General features: G+C 41.2%; 1 protein-coding gene across 1 annotated transcript in view; it reads left to right on the forward strand.

Moving 5' to 3' along the window:
- The first annotated feature begins 1,443 nt into the window (after positions 1-1,443).
- STK4 (serine/threonine kinase 4) overlaps positions 1,444-22,072 on the forward strand; it is a 91,444-nt gene continuing 70,815 nt past the window's right edge. Inside the window, exons 1-8 of the mRNA XM_061631438.1 lie at positions 1,444-1,698; positions 11,616-11,696; positions 13,385-13,513; positions 14,510-14,624; positions 16,724-16,888; positions 17,597-17,764; positions 19,146-19,283; positions 21,000-21,128. Coding sequence (XP_061487422.1) covers positions 1,667-1,698; positions 11,616-11,696; positions 13,385-13,513; positions 14,510-14,624; positions 16,724-16,888; positions 17,597-17,764; positions 19,146-19,283; positions 21,000-21,128 — 957 coding nt within the window. The 5' untranslated portion in view covers positions 1,444-1,666. The remainder of the gene's footprint in view (positions 1,699-11,615; positions 11,697-13,384; positions 13,514-14,509; positions 14,625-16,723; positions 16,889-17,596; positions 17,765-19,145; positions 19,284-20,999; positions 21,129-22,072) is intronic.

The following is a 22,072-nucleotide window of genomic DNA, read 5'->3' on the forward strand; positions in this document are numbered from 1 at the left end:
CTGCAATGCTTTTTATAACATGTGGGAGATAAAATGTAAATTCTAATTAATTGACGCTTCCTGTGTGAAATGCCCTCTGTAAAGACTGTGGCATTTGTTACAGCCTTAAACAATATAATTCTTACTGAGATTTTTCTAAGCAAGTGTATTGTGGTACAAACCTTTGTCAACTACTGCCCTTTTTGTCAGATGGATGGTGAAACAAGTACAGTATATGCAGAGTATCTTCCTATACATCAAGGCAAGATTTTCAATCTCAGAGGGCAAAGCTTTGGTAGAGTGCCTCTCTAGATAGTAATTTGTAGAGGGGTAGTCTATGGCAGCAAAAACAAGACACCCCAAACATGTATTAGCCTTTAAGGTGCCTGAAGACTCTCTTTTGGAGTTGATGTTAACAGACTTGGAAAGAGCTTTGCATTTCCACTCTAGTCAATGGAAACTGATACGACATAAATCTACTTTGTTAATTAAAGGGTGTATGTTTACTGAGAAGTCCAAGTTCAATGGGATTTCCCAGAAAGTTGTTTTAGGATTAGTCATGCTGTACAATTCTGAACTTAAGTTCTACTGCATAGTGATTAGAATGTTGGACCAGGACTTGGAATACTCCAGATCTCTCAACCCCGAAGTTGACAAGGATGGTCTTGCACCCAATAGCTATTTCCTAGCCCAACCTATGTCACAGGGTTGTTGTGAAAATAAAATGAGGGAACCATATACACCTTGTGCTCCTTTGAGGAAAGGCAAGATGCAAGTGTAATAATAAATAAGGCTTTATCCCAGGTGATAGGATTGCCATCTTACAGTGCAATCCTATACAGTAATATATGTCTACTCAGAAGTAAATTGAGTTTAATCAGACTTACTCCCTGGTAAGGATGCATAGGACTGTAGCCTGCCTAAGGCACTACAAGCCTCTTTTTATCAGATGCTGAGATAAATATTTTAGGATCTACCCTACACTTGACATATATTTTTAGGACTAGCCCTATTTCCTTGATTGTAATCTGTTTAAACTGTTTTTAATATTGTATTTTAAAATTGTTTTAACCTACCCCGAGACCTCAGGTTGAATGGCATGCAAGAAAGCAACAACAACTTTGAGGGGAGCCATTTTACAGCACAGCCCTATTTACAAAAGTCCCACTCTGCTCAGTGGGGCTTGCTTACTCTGTAGAAAAGATAGTTAACTTAAATAACACGCGCGCGTACACACACAAAATACACTAACTTCAGAAAGCCTTAGAATGAATATTGCTGCACCTTAAAACTTATTTGTGGTGAGGTTAAGCTTCCTCAGGCCACTACACCTCAGAGGCATGAATAAACATACACGATAGCTCTTTTATTGCTTCTGAGAGGCAGAGCAAGGAGCAGGGCCGTAACAGGCAATGTAACCACGCCCACTGAAAAACACCGGGGGTAATCGCCGCCAAGACCTGAGAAACCACGTGGCCTCGCGTCGTGGATTTCCCCCTCCCCTGGTTTCTGGCTGCTGGGCGGGATTCGAGCTGCGAGGCGGAAGCGTCCTTGGTGTTCAGGAGGCGGGGCCGAGAGGTTCGGTCAGAAGCGCGTAGAAGTGAAGGAGGGCGTCTGAGATGGAGCGGCGGTAACGCGCGCCGACCCTCACCACCTTCCTCAGGCGGCGGCTGCTGCTGCTGCGGCCATGGAGACTGTGCAGCTACGTCACCCACGCCGGTGAGAAGCCAGAGTTTGGAAGGGGGTGTAGAAGGGAAAAAAGGGGGGGTATGGTGATTAGGGGGTAGAAGAGGTCTTGAGCTATGGGGGGCGGCGGCCAGGGTGCATATATGTATAGAGATGGGTTGGTGCACTTCTGTTTCTCTTAGGCCCCTTTCTTTTAGCTTCCTCTTAGAGAATACTCTCCTTCGTCTCATTGTTGTCCTCGCATTTTCTGTCAGGGTTCTCATGCAAGGTCCAGTGCTGGTTAAATGCTGCTGGAGTTCTGCTGAATAAATATATAAATAAATAAAAATTGGCCCGTCCAAAAGCAAAATTTAACCTTTTTGGAATTCCCTGTGCCGGAAGTTCTCGTGTTTTAAACTGGGATTCCAAAGTGATGCAGATGGTAGAACTCGTGTTGCCCGCAGGCGGTCATCTGGAGCATTTTATTTCCTTTTATGATGCATTTACATTTCTTTTACAACTGTTTGTCTATCGTATCAACTGGAAATGAAAAATGAAGTAGCTTTCAGGTTGGGAACTGAGTATTTTGGTGGAAGCTCTGGTGTGTTTAGCATAACGTCTCCGGTATTTTATTTATGTATTACATTCATATCCCACTTTTTCTTCAAGGAGCTCAAGGTGGCATGCAGGATACTTCTCCTTGTGATTCTGTCAACAACTTTGTGAGGAAGGTTAGGCTGAGAGACTGCGACTGGCCCAAGTTACCCAGCAACCTTCATGGCTGAGTGGAGATTTGAACCCAGGCCTCTTAGGGCCTAGTCCAACCCTCTAACCACTATGCTGCCGTTGGCTTGTAGTTTTCAATTGCTGACACAAATCCAAGGCTCCCATTTAACCCCAATCTGCAAAACGCAGCCAATTTATAATTTATTTTTTTTATCCATTCCTGTGTATGGTGTTTGTTTTTCTATTCTCTTTTTATCCTGCATGTGTGTTGTTTCTCTTAAAGTCCAAACAGAAATTAAAGTTGGTCATATTAATAACATGACATACCTTAAATTTGGATAGGTAAATGTATGAAGCTGTCGTCCTGACTCAGATCATTCATATGTCGCTGCCCAGTATTGCCCACTCTAATAGCAACTCCCCAACTTTTTAGGTAGGGGTCTTTTCCCAGCTGCCTGAGGTAGAAGGGATTGATCCTGGACTCTGTTCACGCATGCACAGCATGTTTTTTCACTTCTTACAGTTGGACCAGAAAGGGCAGCATGCAAGTCAGGGGAAGGTTAGGTTCGTTCTCGTAAACCATGGTTTAGCATTGCATCTGAATCAATCCTATGTTTGTTGCTCTTTTGGACACATCCTTACGCTGTTGCTCCTGACCCGCCACTTGAAGAACGGTGGTGTGGACAGTCGTGTAGCTTTGCATTATGTTTACAGAACTCCTATTTGCATGTTACATGGAAGTAAGATGCAAGTCAACTGTCTCCCATGCATGCATCTTGCTGTATGTAGGAAGTGTGTTCGACAGCCCCAAATAGGAAGTGTTGGTCTCATTTCCAGTGTTTCTGAACATGGCAACCAGAAGTGAACAAGGAAGTGTGGAGGCTCAGAAGTGTATAATGAGAAGTTCTAGATGGTAATACCCATGGATATTGAAAATCAGTCTTCAGTGGTATAAAGAGAAATAGCAGTACTTCTGAGTGTTTGAAGTGCTTTGCATACACATATCCTAAATGGCTTGTGCAGTCAGTTTACTGAAATAGTAGAAGCAACTAGGCTGATTAACAGTGACTGTGAAACAAAATTGAAACTAAGATGAAGGTTATGTTAGAAACTAACACTTGTGGAATATTGCTCTGTCACTTATTAATAATAAAAGATGGCTGACCTGTTAATGTAATGCTTCCAAAGCCTTGCTAGGTTTCGTAGCAATACTGACAGAGAGGCTCATTACTATCCTTTAACTGTTATCACCTGGAAGAAAACTGTCTCTGCAGAAAGTAGAATAGGTTGTTGATCTGTGGAAGTAAACTTAACTAAAGATAGATGGACAAATATGCTCTCTCTTCCTGGCTCTATTTCAGTTTAAGTGTAGCACTGTGAATTTGGCAGAGGGTTCATAAGTAATACGTTCAGGAACAATATCGTAATACAATATTTGGTTTTTAAATGTCTTTCTGGGTTGAGGATTTTGAGGAAGTTAGACCAGATCACTGAGAGAACAAATGACTCTACCCTTTAAAAAGTACCTAAAAAAAAAAGAATGTTGCCTGTCAAACTGTGTGTCAAACTGTTGTTACTTATAACAGAATGTATAATTTTATCTATAACTCACAATTATGTAGTTGGTAGTAATTGGTGACTGCTAAAGAAGTACATTTTACTTTCTTTAAATTGGGATGTGTCCCAGTTTTTTCCTTAGGGTGGGTTCAGATGTGCATTCAATGTGATAACGTCTGTACCCTTATCATAACTTCCCCCATGCACCCCAGCCTCATGCCTATGGGCACTCATTCAAACCAGTAATACCTGATAACAAGCTTTGTGGCTGCTTTTCAGTTTCATGACACTCTTTCATGTGCTAATATAAAAGATCTGTTTGGAAGTTTGCATGTAGGTGTGGTGGGGAAGTACAATGCATTTGAAAAAATGCAGGCTAAATTCTTGTGTGAATCCATCCTTAGGAAAGGGATCCCTGAAGATACAGGTTATATGTTGTCAAAATTGAAACACTTTCTCTTGGCCTGGTACAGCCTAATTGTCTTAGAATTAGGTAGTTTTTTTACTCCTCAACAGTGATATGCTATGAATGTTTTTGGATGTAATCTTTTAGCATTAGGAGAGCAAGTCTCTCTCGCAGCCCAGGCTAATGTGCTGCTTTCTCCCCTCTCCTCCAACACAGCTGTGAGGAGATCAGAAACTTCTGGTTCCGTTTTAGATAAACTGAAGTTTAGCATGTCTGAACCCTAAACTCCGACTAGTTTTAACTAAGGTTTATGAAAACAAGAATTATGGTTTGAAGTTTACTTGTTTCCGCTAATCATCGTTACACTTGATTTTAGCCAGAAGTCTGAGAAACAATCAACAGATCATAGTTAAAATAAGGCATAGTTTCTCCAGATGCAGACAAAATAGCAAGCTATGTGGTTAATCTAACACAGAAGTGAAAGCTTCTGAAGTTCTTCTCACAGATGCACCAGAAAGGGGAGCATGCAAGTCAAGGGGAGACTAGGCTCATTCTCGTAAACTATGGTTTATCATTGTATCTGAATCCTATGTTTATTTCTCTTTTGGACACAAATATAATAAAAAGGAAATACTAATCTTTAGGCTTAGAGGCCCAGTTAAAATTTGGGATTTCGGAGAAATCGTTCTGTCGTCTGTCATTTTAGTGTAAGTCAAGAAAACCCAATCACTTGAACAGCTCACTGAAGTTTCTGTTTAGATTGCTATCAGAGCCATGCAGCTGCTTTTTGTTTCTTGGATGGCACATTTACATGATGAGCAGAAGAGGCTGCTTCCTTTGTTTTGTGGTGTAGAGAGTGCTATTCTTTATTCTTTTTCTGCTGCCACACAATTTATGTTTATACTGATGGTAATATGTATGCTTCATGTACACTAGATTAGAATTTTTTTGTAATAACCTAATTAAAGAAAACCAAGGTGAAAATGTTAACTTATGCTAGTACCAATATAGTTTGCTGATGATTGTAACATTACTATTCGGTTATGTTACCAGCTTGCTGCTTCTGGCTTCATTTTGATAAGTGCTTTCCAAAGTTGAGATAACGCTAAATAAATGTGGTCAAAAGCCCCAGGTTATGATGATGAAACAGAAGTGCAACTATTTTAATTTTTAGCAGGGCTGGCCAAGTAATAGCCAATCATTTGACCCAAGCTGGTTATTTCATGGAGTCAAGATTGTGCATGGGAGAGGGGGCCACGCATGTGCAGTTTAACAGTATTTATTATTTTATTTATTTATTGCATTTATTTTCCACCTTTTCTTCCATGGAGCTCAAGGTGGTATACATGGTTCTCCCCCTCCTCATTTATTCCCCATGACACGAGCTAGAGGGAGCCCCAGCTGACGAAGCGTCAAGGCGAGTTAAGCAGCAGAGCGAGTTCGGCAGCAGGGCGAGGAGTCCAGGGCCCCCCACTCTGCCCGTCTGTTCCCTGACCTCAACTAAACCGCAGTCTCCAACCCATTGACGTAATAAACCTTAAACAAAACTATGCAGGTAAGAAGCCAGCAGGGGTGTGGGGGCTTTCCAGTGTTTTGCACTGCCTGCAGCATGTACGACTATCTGCCTGTTGGACAGAAGTCGTGGGTGTGCTCTCGGTGCAATGAGCTCCTGGCTCTCCGGGAACGACTTCATTTCCTTGAGGCCAAGGTGGCGGACCTGGAAAAGCTGAGAGAGGCAGAGAGGTGTGTGGAGGAGGCCTTCAGGGACGTTATAGCTGTGTCCCACTCCAACGATGATAGCTCTCCTGCTATCATGGAGAACGATGGTCTCGGGGAAGGAGAGCATCCAGCTGAGGAAGAGGGAAACGATCCCTTAGAAGGGACCCATTCCTTGGGGGATGAGCAGCTATCCTCTCGTGCCGAGGATATATCTCCAGGGGGTGGAGGGATCCTTGTAGTGGGTGATTCGATCATTAGGAACATAGACAGTGGGGTGTGTGATGGGCGTGTAGACCGCAAGGTGTTTTGCCTGCCTGGTGCGAAGGTTGCGGATATCGCCCGTCGTTTAGGTAGTTTGGTAGACAGTGCTGGGAAGGAGTCAGTGGTCGTGGTGCACGTTGGCACCAATGACATGGGGAAATGCAGCCGTGAGGTCCTGGAAGCAAAATTTAGGTTGCTAGGTAGGATGCTGAAAGCCAGGACCTCCAAGGTGGCTTTCTCTGAAATGCTACCAGTTCCACGCGCAGGACCAGCCAGACAGGCCCAGCTTCGCAGTCTCAATGCGTGGATGAGACGATGGTGTCGGGTGGAAGGGTTTGGATTTGTTAGGCACTGGGGAACATTTTGGGACAAGCCGGGCCTGTACAAAAGGGACGGGCTCCACTTGAACCAGAATGGAACCAGACTGCTGGCACTTAAAATTAAAAAGGTAGCAGAGCAGCTTTTAAACTGACTGAGGGGGGAAACCCGACAGGAGCTGAGAAAGGTCCGGTTCGGAATAAACCTCCCCCCTGGGATAAAAACCAAAGAAATGATGAAATTTTAAAAGGGGTAGGCCTAGAAGTAGGCATTGTGAGAGCAGGGGCACAGGATATAAATTCAGAAGAGCAAAATTACCACAGGCCTAACCGCAAGTGCCAAAGACACTTGAAGAGAGACACTGCTTACAAGTGCCTGTACGCTAATGCTAGGAGCCTCCGAACCAAGATGGGAGAACTGGAGTGCTTGGTCTTAGAGAAGAGCATTGATATAGTGAGCATAACGGAGACCTGGTGGAATGGAGAAAACCAGTGGGATACGGTTATCCCTGGATATAAACTATATCGGAAGGACAGGGAAGGACGTATTGGTGGCGGAGTCGCTCTATACGTGAAAGAAGGCATTGAATCCAGCAAGCTCGAAACCCCAAAAGAGGCAGACTCCTCCACAGAATCGTTGTGGGTGGTGATACCGTGCCCCAGGAGGGACTTAATACTGGGAACGATCTATCGTCCCCCTGATCAAAATGCTCAGGGAGACCTTGAGATGAGATATGAAATTGAGGAAGCATCCAAACTAGGAAATGTGGTAGTAATGGGTGACTTCAACTACCCGGACATAGACTGGCTGCATATGTGTTCCAGTCATGACAAAGAAGCAAAGTTTCTAGATATTCTAAATGACTATTCCCTAGATCAGTTGGTCATGGAACCGACCAGAGGGACGGCAACCCTGGACTTAATCCTCAGTGGGGACCGGGACCTGGTGCGAGATGTAAGTGTTGTTGAACCGATTGGGAGCAGTGACCACAGTGCTATTAAATTAAACATACATGTAACTGGCCAATTGCCAAGAAAATCCAACACGGTCACATTTGACTTCAAAAGAGGAAACTTCACAAAAATGAGGGGACTGGTAAAAAGAAAGCTGAAAAACAAAGTCCAGAGGGTCACATCACTCGAAAATGCTTGGAAGTTGTTTAAAAACACTATATTAGAAGCTCAACTGGAGTGCATACCGCAGATCAGAAAAGGTACCGCCAGGGCCAAGAAGATGCCAGCATGGTTAACAAGCAAAGTCAAGGAAGCTCTTAGAGGCAAAAAGTCTTCCTTCAGAAAATGGAAGTCTTGTCCGAATGAAGAAAATAAAAAAGAACACAAACTCTGGCAAAAGAAATGCAAGAAGACAATAAGGGATGCTAAAAAAGAATTTGAGGAGCACATTGCTAAGAACATAAAAACCAACAACAAAAAATTCTATAAATACATTCAAAGCAGGAGACGATCTAGGGAGATGATTGGACCCTTGGATGATAAGGGAGTCAAAGGTGTACTAAAGAACGATAAGGAGATTGCAGAGAAGCTAAATGAATTCTTTGCATCTGTCTTCACAGTGGAAGATATAGGGCAGATCCCTGAACCTGAACTAACATTTGCAGGAAGGGATTCTGAGGAACTAAGACAAATAGTGGTAACGAGAGAGGAAGTTCTAAGCTTAATGGACAATATAAAAACTGACAAATCACCGGGCCCGGATGGCATCCACCCGAGAGTTCTCAAAGACCTCAAAGGTGAAATTGCTGATCTGCTAACTAAAATATGTAACTTGTCCCTCGGGTCCTCCTCCGTGCCCGAGGACTGGAAAGTGGCAAATGTAACACCAATCTTCAAAAAGGGATCCAGAGGGGATCCTGGAAATTACAGGCCAGTTAGCTTAACTTCTGTCCCTGGAAAACTGGTAGAAAGTATTATTAAAGCTAGATTAACCAAGCACATAGAAGAACAAGCCTTGCTGAAGCAGAGCCAGCATGGCTTCTGCAAGGGAAAGTCCTGTCTCAGTAACCTATTAGAATTCTTTGAGAGTGTCAACAAGCATATAGATAGAGGTGATCCAGTGGACATAGTGTACTTAGACTTTCAAAAAGCGTTTGACAAGGTACCTCACCAAAGGCTTCTGAGGAAGCTTAGCAGTCATGGAATAAGAGGAGAGGTCCTCTTGTGGATAAGGAATTGGTTAAGAAGCAGAAAGCAGAGAGTAGGAATAAACGGACAGTTCTCCCAATGGAGGGCTGTAGAAAGTGGAGTCCCTCAAGGATCGGTATTGGGACCTGTACTTTTCAACTTGTTCATTAATGACCTAGAATTAGGAGTGAGCAGTGAAGTGGCCAAGTTTGCTGACGACACTAAATTGTTCAGGGTTGTTAAAACAAAAAGGGATTGCGAAGAGCTCCAAAAAGACCTCTCCAAACTGAGTGAATGGGCGGAAAAATGGCAAATGCAAGTCAATATAAACAAGTGTAAAATTATGCATATTGGAGCAAAAAATCTTAATTTCACATATACGCTCATGGGGTCTGAACTGGCGGTGACCGACCAGGAGAGAGACCTCGGGGTTGTAGTGGACAGCACGATGAAAATGTCGACCCAGTGTGCGGCAGCTGTGAAAAAGGCAAATTCCATGCTAGCAATAATTAGGAAAGGTATTGAAAATAAAACAGCCGATATCATAATGCCGTTGTATAAATCTATGGTGCGGCCGCATTTGGAATACTGTGTACAGTTCTGGTCGCCTCATCTCAAAAAGGATATTATAGAGTTGGAAAAGGTTCAGAAGAGGGCAACCAGAATGATCAAGGGGATGGAGCGACTCCGTTACGAGGAAAGGTTGCAGCATTTGGGGCTTTTTAGTTTAGAGAAAAGGCGGGTCAGAGGAGACATGATAGAAGTGTATAAAATTATGCATGGCATTGAGAAAGTGGATAGAGAAAAGTTCTTCTCCCTCTCTCATAATACTAGAACTTGTGGACATTCAAAGAAGCTGAATGTTGGAAGATTCAGGACAGACAAAAGGAAGTACTTCTTTACTCAGCGCATAGTTAAACTATGGAATTTGCTCCCACAAGATGCAGTAATGGCCACCAGCTTGGATGGCTTTAAAAGAAGATTAGACAAATTCATGGAGGACAGGGCTATCAATGGCTACTAGCTGTGATGGCTGTGCTCTGCCACCCTAGTCAGAGGCAGCATGCTTCTGAAAACCAGTTGCCGGAAGCCTCAGGAGGGGAGAGTGTTCTTGCACTCGGGTCCTGCTTGCGGGCTTCCCCCAGGCACCTGGTTGGCCACTGTGAGAACAGGATGCTGGACTAGATGGGCCACTGGCCTGATCCAGGAGGCTCTTCTTATGTTCTTATGTTCTTACAACTCTGTGAGGTACGTTAGGCTGAGAGGCACTGACTGGCCCAAGGTTACCCAGTGAGCTTCATGGCTGAGTGAAGATTTGAACCTAGTTTCCCAGGTCCTAGTTCAACTCTCTAACCACCATGCCACACTTATTGATGTTGCTAATATAAGTGCTTGCATACATAAGTTGAGTTTTGAAATTAGTATGCCACTTTCTTCGGTAGTTCTGTATAGTTCTATTACACTAATACTTCTAATGCTTACCTATGTCTCATTATTCAACCAGATTTTTAACCAAGTAAATGATCATTCCTACTTCTAAGCTTAACGCAAAGATCATGTCTTGATTTGAAGCTGGATTCTAAAGTACTTGTGTAGTACTTCGATTCTTCAAACTCTGCTCTTCCTTAATGGGATATTAGTGCACAATGTCTCAACTATATGTTTTATCAGTATTCTTTGTTACTTGGGAATAGTGACCTAGGTATACTTGCTGAGATCTGTTTCAAAGAAGAACAAGTTCTGTGGTGTTAATGCTTATCGCTGAAGATAGTTCTGGTATTTCACCATTTCCTGGGTTAGAGTCTTAGTAATGTTTCCTCATTTTAGAAAGTCGTTGTGTATTTCATGCATACTGCTGATTTTTCTATTTTTGTATGCAGCTTATAATACGGAAAACAGTTTGTTCTGGGTTTTCAGAAACCTATGTGGACTTGCTTCTACTGCCTGTGCACTTTTGGTAAAAAAATGTACCTATCATAGCTCCCTGGTACATGTTTTTGGTACTTACGTACTTACTTACTTACTTATTATTTGATTTATATCCCGCCCTTCCTCCCAGCAGGAGCTGTAATGTTTGTCTCTTTTCCTTACAAAGAAGTAATTTCTTTTTAATAATAAATGTAGGAAGTCTGCTAAAAGTGAGCAATGAACATTTTAGCAGGATCTCAGGGTTTGTTTGTTTTTTAAAAATTGCATTATCTGAAAGGTGAAATGCAACAGGAAAAGATGGAAATGAGGTGTTATGAGAACAGATGGATTGAGTGAATGGATTCAGCAAATTGTACAAACTGCTGCCCATTAATGATACATTCTTGCTGGAGAACCAAATAACACATTTTGATAACTCCTCCCCTCCCTTTGTGACCCTTTATGGATTATCCAGTGTCAGAGCTCCTGAGCGCTACCACTTGCGACTCTTAAAAACTCCACTGGATTGGGGGGGGGGCTGGAATCATTTCCACAGCCTACATGGCTGGGAGCCTTGAATGCCCCTTTACTCCCTGTCTTTAACCTGTTCTACATGGTTTTTTTTGCCAACATGATGCCCTCCACGTGTTGTTGGACTCCGACACCCATCATCCCTGTCTGTTGGCCATGCTGACTGGGAATGTTGGGGGTTGGAGTCCAACAACATCTGGAGGGTACCACATTGGCTACACTTGATATAGGGGCTTGTGCTCAGTGTGGGTAGTGCTATGTGTGCTGTTAAATGATTATGGTTACTCATAAGACTGATCAAGTACTGTTTTCTTTCTCTGATAATGAATTTTAAAATATATGTATAAAGACCACCTCTGTGAAATCTGCATATTGTAAGTCAAATTTTCTTTGTTTTGCTACAGGCAGCTAAGGAAGTTAGATGAAGATAGTTTGACAAAACAACCAGAAGAAGTGTTTGATGTGCTAGAAAAACTTGGAGAAGGGTAAGTGCATAATATAAAAAATGCAAGTAATGCACTAAGATTTTCAGATACTGGTTCTTATGATCATCTATAATAAAGGTATTTGTTTTAAACTGTTTTTAATGTGTTTTATATTGTGACTTCCCCTGAGACCTACTGGTGAAGAGTGGGTAATAAATTTAATAACACGGTCATCTCTTGATTTACATAGGCAAGCATAAGCAACATGTTGAATAACAAGGTGTTTTGAAGCTTACGAATAAAATTTTGGGTTGCTACCTTCAGTCTTAAGTTTGCTTTAGGGTGAGCCCCTATTTTGTATAGTGCTGTAAAGCCGGGGTGGGCAGACTTCAAGCTTGTAGGATCTATTTTGTTTGCACCAGAGTCAGGTGCAAAATAGGTGAGGAGGGGGTGGGATTAAGAAATGGGATACCTTTTTGCTTTCAGTTCAAACTTTTCTTACTTTAAATTGCATCTTTAGGCTATAACTTGCTTGGATTTGTGGATGGATAGATCTCTTGCTTGTGATAATTGGAAACAGGATTTTGGATCTCTGTCCTCTTATTGATTCCGACATGATGGATCACTGTTTTTAATGGCTGCTATAACAGTGTGGCTTGTTTTCTGTGCAAAATTTGAAGATGACTTTCTCTAGCATCTTTATGCCATCTATTGGGTGGACCTTCAGGAAACTTATACAGTAGATAGCATCGGAACTTGACCACATCTGACAGAGGGGTGGGGTACTATATACAAAGACTGTATTTCATTCTCTTGGTTATAAGAAGGGGGAAATGTCTTGAATTCTTTGTTGTTGTTATGTGCCTTCAAGTTGATTATGATGTATGGCGACCCTATGAATCAGTGACCTCCAACAGCATCTGTTATAAACCACCCTGTTCAGATCTTGTAAGTTCAGGTCTGTGGCTTCCTTTATGGAATCAGTCCATCTCGTTTGGCCTTCCTCTTTTTCTACTCCCTTCTGTTTTTCCCAGCATTATTGTCTTTTCTAGCGAATCATGTCTTCGCATTATGTGTCCAAAGTGTGATAACCTCAGTTTCACAGATCTCATATCCAGCAGTGATAACCTGGTGATGTGTGTGGCTCTGGATTTTAGGTACTACTTAAAACAATATTGCACATGCAAGATATATTCCAGAGGAAGAGCTGTGCTACTCTGCAGTAGTGAAACACTCATTTGGCAGCTAAAATACTGTATTGTGATACAGTATTTTCTGGACAAGAGCCCTTTTGTGAATGGTTCACTCAATTCTTACTTTGTATTATTTGGGCTCCACATAGAAATTTGACAGGCTTATTTCATGGCCTTTTGCTTTCATTTTTTGCACTTATTCTCCTGCCCTCCAAATTCATGTGTATCTGTTAATGAAGGGTACTATTTCTTAGTGAGTAGTTTATGCAATGATAATTGCATGTAACATTTATATAGTTATAAAATAAAAACCCTGTCTTCTGTCAGCATAGTTTGTGCCTTGTATATTTCTGCATATCATGCAAGTCCTACAAATGGTTGTCAGTCTATGTACCTATTACAACCCTTGATATTGAACAAATTAGCAAGGCTAGTACCACGTTCATCTTTATACAAGTTCTTCATTAAGTGTGGTGCACTTTAACATAAGAGTCAAGTGTCTTTCCTTTTTGTATTTCCTCTTCTGGTATTCAAATCCTGTGTTTCTTTTTACAGGTCCTATGGCAGTGTTTTCAAAGCTATCCATAAAGAAACAGGCCAAGTTGTCGCAATTAAGCAAGTTCCTGTTGAGTCTGACTTGCAAGAGATCATTAAAGAGATATCCATAATGCAGCAATGTGATAGGTAAGCCCCTCCCCCTGTATCATAAGTGACCTTGAGGTTTCAGAAAAAATCCAACATGTAGGAGAGACACTTTGCATGTGAGAGTGAGGAAAGAGGTGGATTGCAGCCTTAAAATGGTTTTACTTGGAAAGTATTTTTGTTGAAATACTTTTATTGTTTAAGACAAAAATTACAGCTCAAGAACAAGCTCTTTCTTACAATGTGTTTTTTAAAAAAGAAAAGAAATGGGCACTGAAAACTGTTAAAATATTTTTTTGTTATGGAAAATTTCTACCCTGTGTCACTGCCTACAGGGATGTTTGTAAGGATTACTGAGAATATATGGGGAGTGCTTGGAACACAGTATGTTAACACCAGTTGCTGGGAATCACAAGTGGATATAGTGCTGTTTTAACTCCTGTCCTGCTTGTGACCTTCTCATAGATACCTGGCTGGCTACTGTGATAACAGGATGCTGGACTAGATGGGCCATTGGCCTGATCCAGCAGGGCTTTTCCTGTTCTTACATGTTTCATGCCTAGTATGGCATAGTTTGCTGTATTAACTGTTTTGATGCTGTAACAAAATAAAATGGTCTTACTAAAAACCAGTAGTATGTTGCAGAGTTTTGCTGTTACCATAACTAAATTTTAGTCTTATGATAATGTGTCTTACGCAACCATCAGCTTTGGCAATGTGGGGCACTACTTCAATGGATATAGCTCTTAGTGAATAGTTTTATTGCCTTTTAATAGTATGTTACCCATTAGGTTATTAGGCAGCCATTGCAGGCCAAATAAATCAAGCTCTTTCACACTGGAAAGTAAAATATACACTGTATACACTCTTCCGACAGATGAGTGAAATTTCAGAGCTACGGCAGGGAATTTCCTTTTTCTAACCAAACTTTTAATTGGCCCAGTAATATTGTACTAAATCTGGGAGTTGGCCCTTGATTTACATGTTTATAAAAATGCACAAATTGAGGACTTCAGTGACACATTTTCTTTTTCTTAGTCCTCATGTAGTCAAATATTATGGCAGCTATTTTAAGAACACGGATCTCTGGATTGTCATGGAATACTGCGGTGCCGGTTCTGTGTCTGATATCATTCGACTGCGAAATAAAACGGTATGAGCTCCTTCAGCATCTTAATACATGCTTGAGTTTTGCATATAAAAGTATCAAGTGTTAATAGGACATTTTAGTGTCAAGTCTAATGCTGGACATGGTTCCTTCTCTATTATCCTTTTGTTCCTCTTTTCAACAAGCTTTCTAAGTGGAGACTTTAATCCTAGTAGGTATCTGTAGTGGATTTGAATTGATTTTATAGATGTGGTGGTGTTTTAAAACTTACACAAACATTTCCATATCTAAAAACAGTTACACACAGTGTTTTTAGCTGTGTTCATATATCAAGTTGTCATGTATATGGTTTTTATTGCATTGCAAATCACTTTGAGTTGCCTCTTGGAAAGTGATCTGTAAGTGAAAATGAAATAAACAGCATTTTAGTGATCTTTCTAGTAAATAGCTTGATTTACAGGTTCCCCACCCCTGTTTTAGAAGATCTTCATGGCTTACCCTTCTCGGAGACATCTTTTCCCTCACTTGCCCCAGGTGCCTCTTGTATCTGCCACCTTGAGTTGAAGGAAGCATTAGCAGCCTGGCTGAGAGAGTCCTGTTCACTGAAAGTCTCTTAACTTCTTGGTTCTCTGTCTTTTTGTATTTTAAACAGAACTTGGAAAAGTTACTTTTTTTGAACTACAACTCCCATCAGCCCAATCCAGTGGCCATGCTGGCTGGGGCTGATGGGAGTTGTAGTTCAAAAAAAGTAACTTTTCCAAGCTCTGATTCTAAATATACTTGCAAGTTGCCTTGAACTAGGTCTACAGTAGTGGTATAAATATTCCTAATCTTGTGAAACTCATGTAAACTAGAACACTATCTTAATGAATTATGACAGTCTTGTTACTAAGCAACCCAAAGCAGAAATATTTACTTGCCTGATTATTATTCATAAGAGAGGCCCTCTTATGAGGAAAAAGCATACTGGTGAAAATCTTGAAGGCTAGAAGTGTAGTGGGATGGCAGAGGACCTACTCGTTCATCTGGATGGAATTCCGTGCACTTGCCTGCATGGACTTCCTGGCTGTCATTGGCTACTAGGTCAGTGCTTAAATACAAGGCTGAATTAAGAGCTCCCATTTAAGGTTGGTACTTCCTGCATTGCCATCCATGATACTGTAAGAGTGCTACGGGAAGACAGGCTCTGAACAGTCGTTTGGAATGATTAAAACATAGTAATTGTATATTTAAAAAGTTTGATTATGATGTTATTATACAGCCCTTTGCCTTGGACATTAGAGTAATGGTATCTAACTGTGAGTCACTAAATTGTACTAAATGTGGATTATGGAACAGAAACTGACTCAAAACCAGCATCTTTTCATTTGCATGCTTTTTCTAAAAAACAATGCTATGTAGATCAATTGCTAGAGGATCTGTTTTATTTATTTACATTTCTTAGAGACTGCTTAATCATCAATAATTTCAAAGCAGTGTACAAAAAAACAGAAACCAGGCATATAAACAATCAATAAAATATTGTAAATGCAGTTTAAAACAATTTTAACAGTGTGACTAATAAAACAATTAAAATGTAGCTGGGTTGCTAGGTCAGGAATGCTTGGGAAAATAAAAAGTTGTTATATGCGTTGCAAACTCACTGTTGACAATGCATGTCTCAAGTCATTGGGAAGGGCATTTCAGAGAGTGAAGCTAGCTCACATTTCCTTCCTGTGCCTCCTAGGTCAAATAATATGGCTGTGTCGCCTTTGTGTAGTAAATCAACATTTAGGGTAATGGAGCTTGACTGGTGTGTCATAATTAACTTGTGGAAATGGGGAACTTGAATAGGGACCCACGAAACGTGGCTGAGATGCAGATTGGTGTAGGTTGCCTATGCATCTGATAGTTACCTTTAAAAAAAGATTTTAATGGGTAATTATTGTATATTGTAGAGTTAATTTGTCAAGGAAAGGGGCAAATCTAGAATATTCTCAAAATGCCATAATTTATTTTGTGTAAATAATAACTGGATTAATAAGACAGCTGTAACATTCTCCCAATAGGAGGGCAGTCTTCTGTATTTATAAAGGACAACGGCAGTCTCATTTAGCAACAGGTAGCTGTTGGTATCTCCTAATGTGGTAAATTTCTTTCTTCAGTTGATGGAAGATGAAATTGCTACGATAATACAATCAACACTCAAAGGACTGGAATACCTCCATTTCATGAGGAAAATACATCGTGACATCAAAGCTGGCAACATACTACTCAATACAGAAGGTCATGCTAAACTTGCAGATTTTGGGGTAGCTGGCCAACTTACAGTGAGTAGAAATTGTCTGTATATATTTTTCTACTTAGGTTTCATTGACTATATAGTTACTGGGAGTCAGCTCACATTAGCTGGTGACCTCACCACATGTACCTTGGGAGGGACTTCTACAGAGCCACCACTTGAATTGTCTGTTTTGAAGCTGTTCTAATTTTTTAGACAGATGCTGTGACTTAAACACAACTCTCACATAAAATGGTTCATCTTCAGGATGAATGCTTCGCAAGTACCTCAGGATCATACAGCACAGAGGCCACCAGCTAGTGTGAAGTAATTGTGGGGAAACTGATTTTCCAAGGCTGTGATCCTCATATACTTGAAGTAATGTCCATTTTAATTTGAAAAAAGTTTCTTTTGGCTTAAATGTGTTAACTGTCATTTAATTGCTATCCTTCTAATATATTTTAGTCCTGGAGAGTAGATGTTTTGTATAAATGTTAAGGCAACCTTTGCCAATCTGGTGCCCTCCAGATGTTGTGGACAGCAACTCCCATTAGCCTTAGCCAGTACAGCTACTTAAACTTTTTTTTATTAGCCAGTCACTTTAATGATTATCTGTATTATTTGTAGTTAATGGTGTTTTATGTTTAATAGAAGTATATTACCCTGAGTTTTATCACTCAACAATGATGAATAAATGAAAACATTTTCTCTTTTTACTGGCTAATTTGCTTAAACTTTGCTTTGTTTCTTTTGTTAGGATACCATGGCAAAAAGAAACACAGTGATAGGAACTCCGTTTTGGATGGCACCTGAAGTAATCCAAGAAATTGGATACAATTGTCTAGCAGACATCTGGTCTCTGGGCATTACTGCCATTGAAATGGCTGAAGGAAAGCCACCGTATGCTGATATTCACCCTATGAGGGTAAGTGTTGGGTAACCAGACTTAACAGTGCTATTTCAACCATGTCTACTCGCAAGTAAGTCCAGTTGAATTCAGTGGGACTTGCTGTCAGCTAAGTGTGATTAGGATTACAGCTTTAGGCATGTGAGAGCCTAAATCCTTAGAGGTATTGTGGCCTGATCTTACTGGTGTTCAGGTGAATACCCATCATGCGTTGAAGGGGCAGGCAGCAGGAGCAAGTCTGAGGAGGGGCCCTACATGAGTTCCCGATCAGGATCCTCCTTTCGTGGAGGGGCTCTGTGTTCATCAGCAGACCAGCCACCCCAAAATCTTTTTATGAGTAAAGGGTGGGGTTGTCTGAAAAACCCCATTGTTTGTTTTCTTCGCATCAATTCTATGCTGGGTGAAGGGAAACTCCTGTTAGGAAAGGATAATATAGTGACCATGGGCTGTATCCATTTGTTGTGCAAGCAGAAGGCAGCTTGTACAACTAATATCTCTTCACTCCCCAATTGAAAAGCCTCTCCAGAGAGTCTAGGAGGACCTACTGAACTTTGCAGACTGTTTTATAGGGTTCGGGGGGGGGGATTGCCTGAAATCGTGAGCTTGTGTAAGTGGAGATCCATTGACACAGGATCATCTACTTGATTTCACCCAGTTCCTCCTTTCCACTGCAGCTTTATACAACAATGCTTATAATGTTCAGTAAGTTACCACATACACCATGTGTCCTGATACAGCGCAGGGACATTGATCTTTTCTATACTGGGATCACTGGGGAGTGGTGGCTTTAACACACACACACACCCAGTAGGATCCCAGTGCTTCCAAAATTGCAGAGTAATCTTTTCCCCTGTAGCCCAGTTGATGGCTGATCTGCTGGGCAGCTTTGAAAAATTGGCTGGCAGGGCCTTCTGGGGCTTGGCAGATCTCATGGACAGAGGCCAAGGGCTGCCTGTGGGCTGCTGGTTGCCCATGTGTGGTAGAGTATGAAAGCTGCTTGATTTTCAGTCCAGCTTAAGCAGAGTGTATTGAAGTTTGTCGGCTTGAAGGAGGAGATGCTCTTGCTTATAAAAAGCAAGGTATAAAAAAAAGGTATAAAAAGCCGCACAAACAAAATGTTACAGTGTGTTAAAAGGCAGCCACCAGTTTTACTGGTGGGGAGTTATGGGGGAAAGTGGACACTTCTCAAGGTTCCAGTTTCAACCTTGGGGCTCATCCTTTGTCAACCCCTATGCAATACTGTCAAAAGAGCTTTGGTCCTTAAGAGCTCTGGGCTGCTTCTGGGAGGAACGGCGGGATATAAATGTAATAAATAAAAAAAGAATCTTTCTCTTTGTGCTATCTCTTGCTTTACTCTGTAAGGTAAACAGTGGATTGAAAACAAATAATGTTTTTGCAGGCAATTTTCATGATTCCAACAAATCCACCTCCAACCTTCCGAAAGCCAGAACTCTGGTCAGATGAATTCACAGACTTTGTAAAACAGTGTCTTGTGAAATGTCCAGAAAAAAGAGCCACTGCCACACAGCTGCTCCAGGTCAGTAGTGGAATGTAAAGTAATGCTAGGCTCATCCCTTTCCAGCTTGTTGACTCCCTCGCATGCAAGAAGAAGCAAAGGGGGAACAGTCGGGTTGGGTGCAAGAGCCTGCAGTTTGTACACAGTATGATTTATTAACCCAAATGACTTATTATTTATGTGAATAAAGCACTGTCTCAGTAATCCATACAACCACTGTTAAAGTAGGCAAATATAATTATCTCCCTTATTACAGATCCTAACATTCCTAATCTGTCCTGTCTAGAGGGCTTGGGTCTGATAAGAACACTTAAAACCAAGAAGTGGGGTGATGGTGGTGGTGCTGGGGAATCCTCTCAAGTTAAAATACCATAGGATTATGTCCAACCAAGCTATACTTGGAGTTGGCCCACTGGGCGAATACCAAATGTTGGTTATACTCAGAGTAGATCTATTGAGATCAATGGATTTAAGTAACCTGAAGTCAACTGAATTAGTTCGCTATCCTCCATTGAAATTAATGGACCTAAGTTAGTCCTGTTCATTAATTTCAGTTGGTCTACCCAGAGTAGGACTAACATTCAATAGACTGTGACTTGACAAGTTTCCATGGATAGAAAGTTACGTAGCGATAATGCAGCCATGGGGAGGGGCTTCTTGCATGCAGCTGGAATTGTTCAAGTCCTATTGATGCAACTATCTGGAAAGCTTCACAAAAAGTGTGTGTTAGCAACTAACCCTCAGGAGGTAATGTTTCACATGCAGTAGATTACCCCTTTGTGCTATTGCTTGTTGTGCTTTTTCCACTATGTACTGATGTTTCCTGAAGCTTAAATCCTGGTTATGGGCTTTGGATGCACACGATTAACTTCCTTGGTTTTGGAGGAAGCACATGCAGGTTTTCAAACACTTCCCCTGAAGCTGCCACGTGCCTCATGGTTGTGTGAATAGGGACACAACCTGGTGGAACCCTCTTCAAGTTTTAGATAATGAAGTAGGTGACAGTGCTTAAGAGTTCTAGAAATGAATATGCTGCTGCCTGGTGGTGGTAGTGGTTATGTAATGTCTTTCTGAGAAGTTTTTAGTGGGGCACTGTAAACCTTGGCCAGGGGTGCTTTGAGTTTATGATGCTCTGTTTCTCAGACAGGATATTGGATTATATTGGGTCCCTTAATAGTTCTGTGCTTGGTTATTGTGCAGCTGTTTTGTAAATATCTTCATATTGGTACAGTAAACATATCCTATGCATGTTTTCTCAGAAGTAACTCACTTGTTTTGTTGCGGCTTTCTCCCAAATAAACATTTAGAGGATTTCAGCTGGCATATTCAGGGGAGACTTTGTAATTCAGCATATGTTAGATATCTGAACTGTATGTACTGATGCTGATAAACAACGTTTATAGATCAGAACTAAATGATGCATATTTTCATTTTCCTGTTAAATTAATTACTACTTGAGTTCATCCATTTGCAAAATTAGGCAGATTGTTTAGCAATAGCAGTCTTTTTTGTGTCCAAGGCTGTTGAAGTATTTAAATGTAGCGCATCAGAAATGCATTTGCGTTGCAAATAGCATAGTTTGGGTAGTCTGCCTTGGCTTTGAATAAACTTGCATTAGTTTGCCACTGGCCCTATTTGCTGAGTCAACAGAATTAAAAGTATTAATGTAGCTCCAGGTTAAGATTTTTTTGCTACTACATTTAGTTCAAAGTTCATAATTCTTAATGTCTTTTTTAGCATCCATTTGTTAAAAGTGCCAAAGGAGTTTTCATCCTGCGAGACCTGATTAATGAGGCAGTGGATATTAAACTGAAAATTCAGGAAGCTCAACAGCGTGAGTTGTATCATGATGATGAAGAAAATTCAGTGAGTTCTAAAACTACGTAACCATGGTGCTTCCTGTTGTGTTATTGCTTTTTACCCCTGTGTTAACTGGCTTGGCTGTTTGTAATTCCTTAGTTTTTCTTAAGTCTTTCAGAAAAATTACTCCAAGTCCTTGAGTTGGTCAATGGCCTTGGAACCAGCTGTAACAGATAAAATATAGTTGTCAAGCAAAGTGACTTGAAATCCTCATGCTAAATTAAAAGAAGGGGCTGTACATCGGTGGTAGAGGAAATGTGTATGCAGAAGGGTCCCAGGCTCAATACCTAGTACGCCCAAGTAAAACGGGTGCGAAAGTGTTTTGGCCCAACAGGCCAGATCTTTTATCTTCATCCACACTGTGGGCCAACTTTGACAGGTGCGCAAGACCACCTGCCTATCAATAATCTGATGTCATCTGGTGATTGACAGATGGGTTGTCCTGCCCACCTCTCAGAGTTTGTCCACAATGCTGATGGGAGATAGCGACCAAGCAGGATTGAACTCTCCATGCATCAGCTGATGTGCGTAGAGCCCCTGAAGTATAAGCATCCTAGATAGTCAGGCTGGGGAGGGCCTCTGTGTGAGACCCTGAAGACCTATGAAACTGATCTTAATTTGTCCCATTGAGCGAGATGGCTAGGACCAAACATGACCAGAGGTTTAAATCAGTCCAGAAAGTTTATTTTAAAGTAGATCATCAAAAAGTCAGGAAATGCATTCCCCACGCAAGCCATCCCAACCTGTTGTTTGCCTCATGTTTTGGACTACAACTCCCCCAAAATGCATAAACTGAAATGCGTTTTGTTAAGCAAAAGCAGAAGAGCTTCTGAACCTTTCTCTTGGTAGTGCAGGAGGATTAGGAGAGGGACAGGGAGCAAGCATCTTGTTGTAATTCATCCATGCTTGTTCACTTCACATTAAACGGTTCTGTTTATTACAGAAGCACT

The sequence above is a fragment of the Rhineura floridana genome, chromosome 6 (assembly GCF_030035675.1).
Source record: "Rhineura floridana isolate rRhiFlo1 chromosome 6, rRhiFlo1.hap2, whole genome shotgun sequence".
Lineage (NCBI taxonomy): Eukaryota > Metazoa > Chordata > Lepidosauria > Squamata > Rhineuridae > Rhineura > Rhineura floridana.